At 39.8% G+C, this 16,760-nt stretch overlaps 1 protein-coding gene and 1 pseudogene across 2 annotated transcripts; both read left to right on the top strand.

Moving 5' to 3' along the window:
* Positions 1 to 291: 291 nt before the first annotated feature.
* Positions 292 to 16,371, top strand: LOC119989764 (cation/H(+) antiporter 19-like). 2 transcript variants are annotated; one of them, XM_038835456.1, is made up of 4 exons: positions 292 to 1,266; positions 1,368 to 1,631; positions 1,721 to 3,530; positions 15,785 to 16,371. In XM_038835456.1, the coding sequence occupies exons 2-4, from the start codon at positions 1,431 to 1,433 to the stop codon at positions 16,201 to 16,203; spliced, it is 2,430 nt and encodes an 809-aa protein (XP_038691384.1). In that variant the 5' UTR covers positions 292 to 1,266; positions 1,368 to 1,430; the 3' UTR covers positions 16,204 to 16,371. The 2 variants fall into 2 exon arrangements, with proteins under 2 accessions (XP_038691384.1, XP_038691385.1); XM_038835457.1 differs by having other exon boundaries at positions 292 to 578.
* LOC119990252 lies at positions 12,483 to 12,582 on the top strand (annotated as a pseudogene).
* Positions 16,372 to 16,760: the final 389 nt, after the last annotated feature.

The raw sequence follows: 16,760 nt of genomic DNA on the forward strand, positions 1-16,760 counted from the left end.
AAAAACCCGATTTTACTACTCTCGAATCCAAATTAAAAATTAATTTCCCCTAATTTATTTTAACATTTTTAATATTTCTAAATTCTCAATTCTCCCCATTTTTAGTATTTTTTGGGGTGCGGGTATTATAAGCAGTGGATTCCCATATCAAAAATCCCCATTCTAAGTTAGGGATGGGTTAAGTTTTGACTGCTTTTTAAGCCCAAAGACTTGGAGTTGAGGCCCAAAATTACTTACTTGGGCTTCTCCTTTGGAGCCCAGAGCCTCGAACTTTCTCTGTTATTCTGACTACTTCCCCTCGATTCCATGGCCACTTCAGTCTCGCGCTTCTTCACTTCTCTTCCGTTTAGATTTTCGACTTGAAAGATTTTAGTTTTGGCACAGGAAGCAATGGACGGAAACGATGTCGGAGTAGAAGAAAAGGAGGCACAAAGAAGCACAGCGTTCTCGCGGCTTAAACCCTTGTGTCTGGAGCTCCTTGAGCTTCTTAATAATCCTTACAAACATTCCTCTGTACTCCCAGAATTGCTTCAGTTCCTTCAAAGCTCTGCTCCCGATGATCTTCAGCCCTTCTTTGAGTATGTGAACTCATAGATTTGTGTATGGATGGATATTTATGCTCGAGTAAAAGATACGAAATGGGGTTTGTCGCGTATGAATTTTGGTTAAATGTTGGTTTGTGATTGCTATACGATTATCTTATGCATTACTTCAACTGCTTTTCTGGGAAATTTTACTTTTAGGGAGAAGGGGAAAAAATGCCGTAGATATTGAAGTATTGCTTGTCGACTGTTTTGCATGGGCTTATTATTCAAGTTGTTGGATATGTTATACTGGTTTTGAATGGTTATTAGATATGTCTGTAGTTTTTACTATGCAGCAGATATGATACCATTGTTGGTAAATTGTGGAAGCTTAATTTTTGAACCCTAAGACCTCCCGCTATGATGCCATGTTAAGATTAGTTGCTTCATAACTTGTTGATTTGAGGCATTTCACATCATTCATACTATATTCTAACAAGATTTTTTGGATCTCAATATTTTGATAATTTTCAAAACAAATGAGCTTAAACAGGGTAAAATTTGGCTCGACTTGACTGGTTTACAGCCCTAAGAAAAATACATGGAAGCAACTCACTGTGCTCATATTTTTTATTAATGGAAATATATGGATTAGAATACATGGTGGCTCCTTAGGAGGCCAGAATGCCAGATGCTCAAGAGTTCAATTTCTTTCATCTATAAATAGGAGTTTCCGTCAAAGGTGATATCCTTGTCTCATTAATCTCCAATGGTTTCTAACTAATTGTTTTTCTATTATTAGCCTTTGTACACTTATTTCTCTTCTGTTTTTCCTTGTTTCAGCATACAGTTGTGCCAACATATTCTCATGCTTGCTCAGACATCTGATCAACTTGAGTAACGAAAATGGTGAATGACAATGCGACGACAATGGCTTGCCCGGCACCCATGAAGGCAACGTCTAACGGATCGTTTCAGGGTGAAAGTCCACTGGATTTTGCACTTCCATTGGTAATCCTTCAAATATGCTTGGTTGTTGCTTTTACAAGGACTCTAGCATTCTTTCTGAGACCTCTCCGACAACCGCGAGTCATTGCAGAGATCATTGTAAGTCGTCTAATCTCTATTGTTATTATAATAAAGATAAGATTCACCTTCCTAACAGTTCAAGCTTTTGTCTTGCGTGGTGGTTGCAGGGAGGAATTCTGCTTGGACCGTCTGCAATTGGGAGAAGCGAGAAATTTTTGCATACTGTTTTCCCGAAAAATAGTATGACTGTTCTCGACACTCTCGCCAACATAGGCCTACTCTACTTCTTGTTTCTGGTTGGTCTTGAGCTTGACATTCGATCAATCCGTCGTACTGGTAAAAAGGCCTTAGCAATAGCCGTTGCTGGAATTAGTCTCCCATTTGTCCTCGGCATCGGAACGTCTGTTGTCCTCCGTGCAACCATCTCTAAAGGAGTTTCTCATGGCCCTTTCCTTGTCTTCATGGGTGTTTCCCTTTCCATCACTGCATTCCCTGTCTTAGCTCGTATATTGGCAGAACTTAAACTTCTCACCACAGATGTTGGTCGGATTGCAATGTCAGCGGCTGCAGTGAATGATGTTGCGGCTTGGATCCTCCTTGCGCTTGCTATAGCGCTTTCTGGCAGTGACTCTTCTCCTCTAGTCTCCATATGGGTTCTTCTTTCTGGAATTGCATTTGTTTCATTTGCTGTTTTTGTCTTGAGACCTGCACTAGCATTAATGGCTCGAAGATCACCCGAGGGCGAGCCCGTGAAGGAGCTCTATATATGCATCACATTGTCGATAGTATTGGTCGCTGGCTTTGTCACTGACACAATTGGCATTCACGCTCTTTTCGGTGCATTTGTAGTTGGAATTGTTATTCCCAAAGACGGTCCTTTTGCTGGGGTGTTGATAGAGAAGATTGAAGATATTGTTTCAGGACTTCTCTTGCCTCTCTACTTTGCGTCAAGTGGTCTAAAGACCAACGTCGCCACGATATCTGGAGGTCAATCGTGGGGCTTGCTAGTGCTTGTTATATTCACTGCTTGTTTAGGTAAAGTTGTTGGAACAACAGTGGTGTCTTTGGCTTATAAGGTGCCTTTTCGAGAGGCCGCAGCTCTCGGGTTCCTTATGAACACCAAAGGCTTGGTGGAGCTCATTGTGCTCAACATTGGAAAGGATCGTAAGGTGTTGAATGACCAGACATTTGCAATATTAGTTCTAATGGCGCTATTCACTACCTTTATCACCACCCCAATTGTGATGGCAATTTATAAGCCTGCTAGAAGGGGAGCACCATACAAGCATCGAACCATTCAGGGCAAAGACACCGATACAGAGCTCCGTATGCTTGCTTGCTTCCATAGCAACCATAACATTCCTACCATGATCAATTTGATAGAGTCTTCTCGTGGAACGCGTAAGCGAGGACTATGTGTGTATGCAATGCATATGATGGAACTCTCTGAACGTTCATCTGCCATATCGATGGTTCACAAGGCACGAAAAAATGGACTTCCATTCTGGAACAAAATTCGTGATGACAAAGACCAAATAGTGATTGCATTCCAAGCCTATCAGCAGCTAAGTAGAGTCACTATTCGCCCCATGACTGCCATATCTGCTCTCAATAGCATTCATGAAGATATCTGCACAAGTGCACATCAAAAGCGCGCTGCGATAATTTTCCTCCCATTCCACAAGCACCAAAGGGTAGATGGAACCATGGAGTCACTTGGTCACTCATTCCATCTTGTAAATCAGCGCGTCCTTCGCTATGCACCTTGTTCTGTTGGAATTCTCGTCGACCGCGGATTTGGAGGAACAACACAAGTCTTTTCCAGTGAAGTGTCTTACTCTTTCGCCATGCCATTTTTCGGCGGGCGTGATGATCGTGAAGCTCTTGCATTTGGCATTAGGATGGCAGAGCATCCGGGAATCATGCTCACGGTAATAAAATTCACAGCTTCTACCGGGAAGTCATTGCTCTTCGGGCATGTTCAAAAACTTGACCGACACCAAAGTGTGTGTGTGTACTTACCCCAAGTGTAGGGTATCGTCAAGTAATAAACCGGTGAGTCCGGTATCGATCCACGAGGAAGCAATGCAAATTTGAAGTGAATGATATGCAAATGACTAGCTAACACTAATAAACACAATGAATATCAAATAAAAGCAAGTAAAAGAAATGGGCCGAATGACTCGGTAGCATGAGCGATTTTGTAATCAAAGTAAGCAAAAATTGGATTTAAAACAATTAATTAAAAACCTAGTCTCTAGTCCGTCCCGGTGGCTACTCGGTTCTCATACTCAAGGTATCATTGCAAACACACACAATCATACACAATGCATTGTGTGATACTATCAATCATGCATATGCAAAGAGAATTGGGTTATAAGACTTCAATTCATACATGTAGGCCATCGGGTCTCTTAATCTACGATGAACGCAAAGGGATAAGCACCTAATATTATGAATTAATATTCCCCCTTGGGGCTTGGCTTGGCTAACACCCTAGTTTCACACTCAAAGATCAATTAACCATAACTCTCCCATGCACATTCCTAATTTAACCCAAAACCCCATCATCAATACACATAATTAATAGCTATGCAATGAAAAACTCAATTAATTAAGGAAATCATGCAATGGGTTTAACAATTCTCAATCGAACACATTAGATGCAATCCCTAGACTAGACAATCCAAGAATACAAGCAAATATGTCATTCCCATAGATCCAATCACACAACTATCACGAAATTAAAAGAGAGAAATCGAAGCTACGATTCTTTGAGCATACCTTAAGTAATCGAAACCGAGCACCCACCGTTTGGGACTAGAAACTAGAAAGAGAACTTAGCCACTCATCATAATGGACATAAACATCAATTTTATAGATGAAAATCAATGTCTACACACGAAATCACAAGAAACCAAGAAAAACTTAGAGAGAGAAATAGAGAGAAACAATGGAGGCAAGAAGTTGGAGGAGATGAATTGTGTGGAAGCCAACCAAATCTTGGGGTTTTCTTCTCTTTTTACAATAGAAAATACCTAACTACCCTTATAAAATCGTTTCCCATTGGTTACATACATGATTTACCCCAAATGCCCTTGAAATTTCGGTGCAGAAAATTGCAGATTCGCCGTAGGTGTCCGGACGGGTGTCCGGATGCTTCATGCCTCCAACTTTGTCCGAACAAGGTCTGATTCCAAGCTCTTGTGATTTCCACCATTGGATCTTTTTCCATCTTCAAATCTCGACCTTCAATTACATGTGCAAATCTTGGCATGTGCACTTGCAGCCATCTTTGACCATTTGATTAAACTTGCACCAAATCTTGACCTTGGTATCTCCAACAATTTTGTCATCTTTGACCATTTGATCAAACTTGCACCAAATCTTGGCATTGGTATCTCCAACAATTTCCTTTTAAATGTGTAGCAACTTGCAGCCATCTTTGACTCCAAAAATCAAGTAAGATCTTCTTTTAAGTCAAAAATTGCAAGCAAGAATGTTGTCTTATGCACAACCATTGGATTCACCTTTAAATGATCATCTTAACCCTTCAAGTCTTGTTGTAATCTAATCCATTCATAATTCAAAACAATTCAATCTCGGCCATAGATTAGTGTACCGTTGGAGCTTGTAGTCTTCAAGAATATCTTCATAATCTAAGTCCCGACACCTCACAGCAAAAAGTGCCCAAAAAGTGCTCCAACTTGCCCAATTCAGTCATTTAAGCCCGATTTCCTGCAGAACCAACGGGAAACATGTATAAGGGTAAAATTACTTTATTTAAACACAAATGAATTACTATAAGCACTAGAACCTCCTAATTAGATAGTATTAGGACCTCAAAATAGAGGTCCGGTCACACCCCCCAACTTAGACGTTGCTAGTCCCTAGCAATGCAAACACTTCTAAAAATAAAATCCTAACTCACTGACGTAGGCATCACGGTTGCATTTAGCATATGCAACAAGCCTTTAAACCCCTAGGTCACCCTAGTGGACGAGTTGTAGTCTCGTGAGGGCTTATCAGAGCGATACCCACAAACACTTGCCAAGGGATCCACTATTACTTTGAAAGCACCATAAATGATTCTTAAGTTCTCACATGCAAGAAATAGAGCTAATCCCCCAATTCCCCCGCTAGTCGAAAACATGCAAAATCTTTAGACAACCAATCTCAATCCCCTCAAAGATGACTAAGAACATTTTATAATATGTAAAATATATGTGCAATCAAGCAAGACAACTCAACACATTCACACAAGTAAAACCTTGTTACGGAACCTTTTGGTGTTCATAAATCCCCAATCCCAAATGTACACAAAAATATAAAAACATTGTGCTAAGTAAATGACTTACACAATTGGATTAAATGTATGTGTTTATAAAAGATAATTTTGGATGGGCATAGCTTTGAGAAAGAAATCACCTACAAGAGCAACTAATGCATTCACCAACTCACTTGCTTACCTTGGATCAAATTCATCAAAAGGTTAACTAGGTTGTAATATGGTCATGGGACAAGGTAGGAAGAATTTGGATCTAGGTAACAAGTTGTAAGGTTAAGTTCAAACATATGAGCTAAATTCTCATTTTGTCACCCCTTCCATTGTACCACAAATTCAAACACTTCTCATCCTTTACACACAAAGGATTAACTTTATTGCATACACCTTCTTCTTCTTTTTTTTTTTGATGTTTTTCTTCTCTTTTCTATGCATTTTTTTTCTTTCTTTTTTTTTCTTTTGTTTTTTTTTTCTTTCTCTTCTCTTCTCGAAAATGAACAACGTTTATACGACAACCCTCAATTTTTTTTCAACATAAGAAAGGGTATTATCACTACCAACTTATCTTTTTCAAGCTCATACTCAACCTTGCAACCAAAGGTGGGAAGTATTTAAGGAAGTGGTTCACACAAGGCTTGTAAGTGAACTAAAAAGGCTTAAAGAAATTTAGGCTTATAATCACTCACAAATGAATAGGCTAGGCTCAAATCTCTCAACCTAATGAATCATTCAATCCTAAGTTCACAAGCAAGTGGCAAATACAAAAATCACACTTCTCAGTAATCAAATGTAATGTTTACAAAGCTATTGAAGAACACGCGCTAAGATGTCAAATGAATATCAATGAAAAGAATCACCCAAAACCCAATGTATATCAATGAAGAATGGCTCAAAGGAATGAGAAGGGTAAAAAGGTAATTTTTCAGACAAAAGGATCCAAAAACGCAGTCATGCTTCAATGCCAAGATGTCTGCTCAACTACACAATTTTGATATCAAACTAGGTCCCAATCATCCCAAGAAAGATTGATCATAGTCATCCTACTCAATCACATGCTTCGACTTCACAAAAGAAATCAAGAAACCTACTCTACACTTGCACGTTCGAACAAGAATAAGAAATTAACGTTGAAATTGGTGGTGAATCCCAAAAGCATCTACCCTTCCCTTCCTAAAGTCCATCTAGCATGTATGAACAACAAAGCATAACACAATAGGATAGAGGGTAGGAAATCATACCATACTCTTCAAAAGTGATCGGAATCATGAGAAACGAAGCGTATCCTGAAAAAGTTAATACCAACCACACTATCCAAGCATGACACAACAAGATTTTATTTTATTTTATTTTATTTTTAATTTTAATTTTAATTTTAATTTTTTTTTAATATTCACAAAAGCACATCAAAATAAAGCAAGTTTACAATGAATTCACAATATTCCCTCACCCCCCAACTTAAATGAGACATTGTCCCCAATGTCAAGCATGATAAACAAGGCAAGAACAAATTGTAAAATGCATTGTGAACATACAAAAACACACCAAAAATGAATGAAAAATAATCTAACACTACATATTTACAAGAGAGCTCTTTTCATGCACACTAGGAAGGAGTGGGATCCACAAGGTCCCATTCTTCGGCCAATTCATTAAAATTTTCCAAGTATGGTTTCAAACGTTGGCCATTAACCTTAAAAGTTTTTCCACTCCTAGGATCATCAATGTCAATGCTTCCATATGGGGAAACCTTGCGGACAATAAAAGGTCCGGTCCATTTGGTACGTAACTTCCCGGGAAACAAGTGTAACCGGGAGTTGTATAAAAGAACCTTTTGTCCCTCATGAAAAACTTTCCTCACAATGTGCTTGTCATGGTATCTTTTCATTTTAAGCTTAGCAATTTTGGCATTTTCGAAAGCATCATTCCTCAACTCCTCAATCTCTTGGATTTGGAGTTTGCGATGCCCCCCAACTTGATCGGTGGAGTCATTCAAAGTGCGAATGGCCCAATAGGCCTTGTGCTCCAATTCCACCGGCAAGTGGCAAGCCTTGCCATAGACAAGTCTATAAGGAGACATTCCAAGGGCAGTCTTATATGCAGTACGGTAAGCCCACAAAGCATCAATCAATTTTGAAGACCAATCTTTTCTATTGGGACCAACCGTTTTTTCAAGAATACGTTTAATCTCCCTATTTGCCAATTCCACTTGGCCACTTGTTTGTGGATGATATGGGGTGCCAACTTTGTGCAAAATGCCATATCGTTTCATCAAAGTTCTAACCGGGGCATTGCAAAAGTGAGACCCACCATCACTTATGATGGCTCGAGGCATCCCAAATCTTGAGAAAATGTTTTCTTTTAAAAATTTTATCACAACTTGGTGATCATTTGTTCGAGAAGGGATAGCCTCTACCCACTTTGACACATAATCCACACCAACCAAGATATACAAATAACCAAATGAATTAGGGAAAGGTCCCATGAAATCAATGGCCCAACAATCAAAAATTTCCAAGATGTTAATAGGTTGGAGGGGCATCATCTCACGTTTTCCTAAATTACCTAACCTTTGGCAATTGTCACAAGATAGGCAATAAGCATGGACATCTTTGTGCAAAGAAGGCCAATATAAGCCACTTTGAAGAATTTTGGCCGCGGTCTTTTTGGAGGAAAAATGGCCTCCACAACCATATTTATGGCAAAAGGCCATGACACTTTCAAATTCATTATTGGGGATGCACCTCCTAATCACTTGATCGGAACAATACTTGAACAAATAGGGGTCATCCCAAAAGAAGTTTCGCACATTGCGAAGAAATTTGGATCTATCAATCTTGCTCCAATGAGATGGCATTTTTCCGGACACCAAAAAGTTGGCGATGTCCGCATACCATGGAGTCAATTTGGAAGAGATGGCATTTGTGAGGAAGAGTTGTTCATCCGGGAAATGTTCATTGATGGGTATGCCATGTGAAATCAAATTTTGTCCGGGAAGTCTAGATAAATGGTCGGCCACTACATTCTCCACTCCTTTCTTATCTTTAATTTCAAGGTCAAATTCTTGAAGTAAGAGAATCCATCTTAACAACCTAGGCTTGGCATTCGCTTTTGAAAGCAAATACTTTAAAGCCGCATGGTCGGTAAAGATGATGACTTTCGAGCCAACCAAATAAGATCTAAACTTGTCCAAAGCAAAGACTATAGCTAGTAATTCCTTTTCAGTGGTGGTATAATTCACTTGAGCATCATTCAAAGTCTTACTAGCATAGTATATAACATGAGCATTTTTTTCTTTTCTTTGTCCTAGGACCGCCCCAACCGCCACATCACTTGCATCACACATGAGTTCAAAGGGCATACTCCAATCGGGAGTTTGCATAATGGGTGCGGTGGTTAGGGCACCTTTCAAATCATCAAAGGCTTTTTGACATTGTGGTGTCCATTCAAAAGAGACATCTTGAGCAAGCAAGTTACTTAAAGGTTTGGCAATGGCACTAAAAGAATTAATGAACCTTCTATAGAAACCCGCATGACCCAAAAAAGATCTCACATCTTTAACACATGTAGGGGGAGGTAACTTTTCAATTAATTCAATTTTTGCCTTGTCAACCTCTATCCCTTTGGATGACACAATGTGTCCCAATACAATTCCATGTGTCACCATGAAATGACACTTTTCCCAATTGAGAACCAATTGGCTCTCCTCACATCTTTTTAACACACATGCCAAATTAGCAAGGCATTGGTCATAGGTATCTCCGTAAACCGAGAAATCGTCCATAAAGACCTCCACAATCTTCTCAACCATGTCACTAAAGATACTCATCATGCACCTTTGAAAGGTAGCCGGAGCATTGCATAACCCAAAAGGCATGCGTCTATAAGCAAAAGTTCCAAATGGACATGTGAATGTGGTTTTATCTTGGTCTTCTAAGGCAATCTCTATTTGATTATATCCGGAATACCCATCGAGGAAGCAATAATAGGCTCTACCCGCCACTCTCTCAAGGACTTGATCAAGGAAGGGTAAGGGGAAATGGTCTTTTCGAGTAACCATATTGAGTCTACGGTAGTCAATGCACATACGCCACCCGGTTTGAATTCGAGTGGGAACCAATTCGTTCTTGTCATTCTGAACTACCGTAACTCCGGACTTTTTGGGGACCACTTGGGTAGGAGATACCCATTTGGAATCCGCTATGGGATAAACTATCCCCGCGTCAAGCAATTTTAGCACCTCCCCCCTAACTACCTCCTTCATGTTCGGATTTAAACGTCTTTGCATTTGTCTAATGGGCTTAGCTTCCTCTTCCATGTAAATCCTATGAGTACAAACCAAAGGACTAATACCCTTCAAATCAGCAATTGTCCAACCTATTGCCCTTCTATACCTTTGCAACACTTGAACAAGTTTCTCTTCTTGGGAAGAAGTAAGTAGGGAAGATATCACAACAGGGTATGACTCATTCTCTCCCAAAAACACATATTTCAGCTCACTTGGTAAGGGTTTCCTTTCCGGTGTTGGTGGATGCTCTAAAGATGATTCAAGCTTAGTCTTGGAAGGTTCTAATTCCTCAATGGGTGGGTTGAATCGTCCTATGCTATGGATAGCTAAAGACTCCAAAACCTCATTAATTTCCTCTTCCTCAACTAAAAATTGACTACCTTTTTCACTCAAAGCTAGCACACCTTCCACCGAATCCCTAGCAAGAGTTTTCTCTAAGTTCTCCTCAACATATGAATGGATCCAATCTACTTCCCTAATGTCTTCAAACTCTCCCATTTGCTTAGACACATTAAAGATGTTCATCTCCGCTGTCATATTCCCAAAAGATAGCACCATGACACCATTCCTACAATTGATCAAAGCATTTGAAGTTGCTAGGAAGGGTCTACCTAGAAGGACCGAGATTGGTTTGCTAAAGCTAGGGAGGGGTTGAGTATCTAAAACCACAAAGTCAACCGGGAAATAGAATTCATCCACTTGAACTAGCACATCTTCAACTATTCCTCTAGGAATCTTGACGGATCTATCGGCTAGTTGCAAGGTAATTCTTGTAGGCTTAAGCTCACCTAACCCTAATTGTTGATAGACCGAGTATGGAAGGAGATTAACACTAGCACCTAAATCCAACAATGCTTGTTCAATCCTATGGTTCCCTATGACTATTGGAATGGTAGGGCAACCGGGATCCTTATATTTAGGTGGAGTGGTGGCTTGTAAGATGGAGCTTGCTTGCTCCGTAAGAAAAGCCTTCTCCTTCACATTCAATTTACGTTTCACGGTACACAAATCCTTGAGGAACTTTGCGTACGAGGGAACTTGTTTGATGGCATCTAAAAGAGGTATGTTCACTTTCACTTGTTTGAAAAGTTCAAACATCTCTTTGTGTAGAGCCTCATTGGTTTTCTTCCCTAAGCGGTGAGGAAATGGTGGCCTTGGGATACACTCTCTATCCTTAGATGTGTCTACCCTTGTCCTATGTGATTGCCCCTCACTCTCCTCTTCTCCTCTTGGTATTTTCTCACATTTTTCTGAATTTCTGGATGAAGTGTCCGGACAATCCAAAATAGGTGTCCGAACACTTGCACCTAGTGAATCATTTTCCTGCACAAATTTCTCCAAACTCTCTTCCTTTCCACTATTTCCTTTGTCCTTTTCCCCCACTCTATCACCAAAATTCTGCACATCATCACTTTGATCAACATTCTCATTTGGTATGGGTCTATCCACAATGCGTCCATTCCTCAAAGTGAGGATGGATTGGGCTTGTTCATGTCCACTCACCCCCCCACTAGTAGATTCTAGTAAATTGGCTTGTTTGGATGGATTGGGGTATGGTTGAGCTGGGAATTTACCCTTCTCATATGTGGTGAGAGCTTGGGTGACCTTAGTGATTTGACTCTTAATATCCTCAATGGCCCTATTGGTTTGTTCTTGGAATTTGGTGGCCTTTTGATTCTCCCCTATTTGAGCTTGCATGAAAATGTTAAGAGTATCTTCAAGAGACCTCTTAGGAGGTGGAATGTAAGGTTGTGGAGGTGGTTGTGCAACACTTGGAGGAGGCAAATGTTGTTGGGGTGGATTGGGGAGTGATTGGGATTGAACATTCCCATCATTCCTCCACCCAAAGTTTGGATGATTCCTCCAAGGGTAATTCTCATTGTACGAATTGTTGCCTTGGTGATTGGTAGGGTAGGGCTTCCTAAAGTTCTGAGAATTGTTCCCATTGTAACCTTGCCCAAATAGGACTTCCTTACAAGCCGGTAAGGCATTACACTCATCCGTCCTATGATCCCTACTTTCACACAAAGTACAAGCAACTTGTTCATCAACACCAACTGCATTTATAGGGGCCTTTTGTGACTCTAAGGACTCCAATTTCTTGGACAACAAAGCAAGCTTAGCATGCACATCATCATTTTCATTCAACACAAACTTGCCACTAGAGCTTGGCACAACCTCATGTCGGGTTAGGGGAGGAGCTTCCCAAGATCGGGATTCCTCCGCCAACCCATCAAAGAAAGTAAATGCTTCATTGGCATCCCTATTCAAAAAGTCACCTTGAGTCATAGTGGAAACCAATTTCTTCAAAGATGGAGTCAAAGATTTGTGGAAGAAATTCACAATTTGAAATTTTTGAAATCCATGGTGAGGACACATAAACAACAAATCCTTAAACCTCTCCCAAGCTTGGAAGAAAGTTTCATGTTCTTTGCAATGAAAATTCATGATTTGTGTTTGATAAGAAATGGTACGGTGGGAAGGAAAATATTTGTTGAGAAATTCTTCTTGCATTGCCGCCCAAGTCGCAATGGATTGGGGGCGCAAGTTCTCAAACCATTGTTTTGCATGATCCTTCAAAGAGAATGGAAAAAGTTTGAGTCTCAAAATTTCTTGTGTGCATGTAACATCACCAAAAGTAGTACACACCGATTCAAAATCACGCACATGTGAATATGGTCGTTCCGATTCCATTCCATGGAATTTGGGAATCATTTGGAACATTGATGGTTTAAGGCTCACATTTTGTTGGTTCGGTGGCATGATGATGCAAGAAGGTTGAGTTTGCCTTGCGGGATGCGTGAGCTCCCTCAAAGTGCGATGCTCTTGGGCATGAATGTACTCCACAGGAGGAGGTGCATGTAAATTTTGCCCAAAAGGAGCATATTGTGGCACTTGTGGCATTGGGTAATACATAGGATGCACATAATTATATGGGGGAAGCATATGGTATGCGGGAGGCATATTGGGAGGTTGGTAGACATTTTGTGGGGCAATTTGTGCCGCATTGTCTTGTTGAAGTGGTTGAGGTGCATTTTGCAAAGCATGCTCAACTTGAACTTTTGGTAAATTCTGGGCATTTGGCACATTTTGGGCATCTTGCCCTTGCGCCGGATTCATCAATTCATCAATGTTCACACGTTGCAAAAGACGACGTAATACATCAAGATTGATATCACCCCCACGTACACTCCCCGCATCACTCGCATTTATGTCACCACCTCTCCCATCTCTATTAGACCCATGCCCACTAACGCTATCTCTAAGATGAGACATGATGGCAAACAAAGCTATCAAGTAACACGAAAGATGACCACCAACCAAGTCAAGTAACACCAGTTTTTTTTTTTTTTTTTTTTTTAATCAACAAACAACCAAGAGCAATATCAAGCAAGAACAAGAGCAAAGATAGGAATAGAATGACAATCAACCTCAGGAACAATTACACACCAAGATGTAGCAAGTAGTGATAGAAAGAAAAATGCGCAAAGCTCTCTCAAACAACGTATCACTACCAAGCAGCAAACAAGGTGGCATCCATCGCCCACAGGAATCTAAGTTAGCCCCATCCGCCAAGTTCTCCTCACAGCAATTTTTTTTTTCTCTTTTCAGCAACTACACTAATTCAACTACACTAGAAAGCAAGTAAAAGGGAGGAACAAAGTTACCCTTGAAGCGTGACCGTGCTCCTTCCTTATTTGATGGTGTTTAATAGCATAAAGCTAGCATCTACAAGCCACCCAACTCCGTCTTTGACACTCGCTTCCCCGGCAACGGCGCCAAAAACTTGACCGACACCAAAGTGTGTGTGTGTACTTACCCCAAGTGTAGGGTATCGTCAAGTAATAAACCGGTGAGTCCGGTATCGATCCACGAGGAAGCAATGCAAATTTGAAGTGAATGATATGCAAATGACTAGCTAACACTAATAAACACAATGAATATCAAATAAAAGCAAGTAAAAGAAATGGGCCGAATGACTCGGTAGCATGAGCGATTTTGTAATCAAAGTAAGCAAAAATTGGATTTAAAACAATTAATTAAAAACCTAGTCTCTAGTCCGTCCCGGTGGCTACTCGGTTCTCATACTCAAGGTATCATTGCAAACACACACAATCATACACAATGCATTGTGTGATACTATCAATCATGCATATGCAAAGAGAATTGGGTTATAAGACTTCAATTCATACATGTAGGCCATCGGGTCTCTTAATCTACGATGAACGCAAAGGGATAAGCACCTAATATTATGAATTAATATTCCCCCTTGGGGCTTGGCTTGGCTAACACCCTAGTTTCACACTCAAAGATCAATTAACCATAACTCTCCCATGCACATTCCTAATTTAACCCAAAACCCCATCATCAATACACATAATTAATAGCTATGCAATGAAAAACTCAATTAATTAAGGAAATCATGCAATGGGTTTAACAATTCTCAATCGAACACATTAGATGCAATCCCTAGACTAGACAATCCAAGAATACAAGCAAATATGTCATTCCCATAGATCCAATCACACAACTATCACGAAATTAAAAGAGAGAAATCGAAGCTACGATTCTTTGAGCATACCTTAAGTAATCGAAACCGAGCACCCACCGTTTGGGACTAGAAACTAGAAAGAGAACTTAGCCACTCATCATAATGGACATAAACATCAATTTTATAGATGAAAATCAATGTCTACACACGAAATCACAAGAAACCAAGAAAAACTTAGAGAGAGAAATAGAGAGAAACAATGGAGGCAAGAAGTTGGAGGAGATGAATTGTGTGGAAGCCAACCAAATCTTGGGGTTTTCTTCTCTTTTTACAATAGAAAATACCTAACTACCCTTATAAAATCGTTTCCCATTGGTTACATACATGATTTACCCCAAATGCCCTTGAAATTTCGGTGCAGAAAATTGCAGATTCGCCGTAGGTGTCCGGACGGGTGTCCGGATGCTTCATGCCTCCAACTTTGTCCGAACAAGGTCTGATTCCAAGCTCTTGTGATTTCCACCATTGGATCTTTTTCCATCTTCAAATCTCGACCTTCAATTACATGTGCAAATCTTGGCATGTGCACTTGCAGCCATCTTTGACCATTTGATTAAACTTGCACCAAATCTTGACCTTGGTATCTCCAACAATTTTGTCATCTTTGACCATTTGATCAAACTTGCACCAAATCTTGGCATTGGTATCTCCAACAATTTCCTTTTAAATGTGTAGCAACTTGCAGCCATCTTTGACTCCAAAAATCAAGTAAGATCTTCTTTTAAGTCAAAAATTGCAAGCAAGAATGTTGTCTTATGCACAACCATTGGATTCACCTTTAAATGATCATCTTAACCCTTCAAGTCTTGTTGTAATCTAATCCATTCATAATTCAAAACAATTCAATCTCGGCCATAGATTAGTGTACCGTTGGAGCTTGTAGTCTTCAAGAATATCTTCATAATCTAAGTCCCGACACCTCACAGCAAAAAGTGCCCAAAAAGTGCTCCAACTTGCCCAATTCAGTCATTTAAGCCCGATTTCCTGCAGAACCAACGGGAAACATGTATAAGGGTAAAATTACTTTATTTAAACACAAATGAATTACTATAAGCACTAGAACCTCCTAATTAGATAGTATTAGGACCTCAAAATAGAGGTCCGGTCACATGTGATCAAGAAGGGGAAAGACGTCGACAATGAGACTAAGGGAGATGATGAATATGACAATCAATTCTTCTCTGAGTTCCTAGAGAAAAGCAAGAAACAGGATTCAATCAAGTATGAGGAAAGAGTGATCGAATCTCAGGCAGACATCGCCAGGACACTAAAATCAATGAGCAAATGCAACATGTTTTTGGTTGGAAGAACACCATGTGTAGCTCCATTGGCTGCCATAATTGATTGTCCAGAACTAGGTCCCGTTGGCAGCTTTCTAGCCTCATCTGATTTCTCTACTACTGCATCGGTTTTGGTCATTCAACAATACAATTCCTCCAAAAATTTAGATTCAGAAATGGAGGAGCAGGAAGAGGATACATACGAGGTTCCAGATACACCGGATGCATCGAAAATGGCAAAGGTCTAAGCTAGTTGACTTAGTGTTATATATTTCCTTTCCAGTAAGAAGATTATAGGATTAATAAATAGTAAATGGGAGTGTGAGAAATTTACTAGAAGGCATGATAAATTTTTATTAAAACCCCAAAAGCATGCTTTGTAATAGTTAATTGTCTTTATATTCTCATGATCAAAATGCAATCAATGATATGATTTCATTTTTGTATATAAAAATGATACCAAAGTGGTATCACATAGACCAAAATTGTTCAAAAAAATCATCAACTTGTATATGCAATGGGAAAATCTTCAGCCCCTCCTAGTTCAGTGGACGCAAAAGATTCAAAAAACAAAGGATGTTTATGTGACAAATTCAGAAATACATTTGGGAAATCTAATCAAGCAACAAAAGGAGGGCCCTTCAAATACACCCATTCAGAGTATGCTCAAAACTTTGATGATGGCTCAAAGAAAGAAGATGATAGACCTTCATTTAGCTCCAAGTTTGCAAACCCAAATGCCAAAGTTAATAATGATCCCAAGAAGTTGCCACCTTCTAAACTTGAAAGATGATGAGAGGGTATG

This window comes from Tripterygium wilfordii, chromosome 21 (genome assembly GCF_013401445.1).
Source record: "Tripterygium wilfordii isolate XIE 37 chromosome 21, ASM1340144v1, whole genome shotgun sequence".
NCBI classification, from domain to species: Eukaryota; Viridiplantae; Streptophyta; class Magnoliopsida; order Celastrales; family Celastraceae; genus Tripterygium; species Tripterygium wilfordii.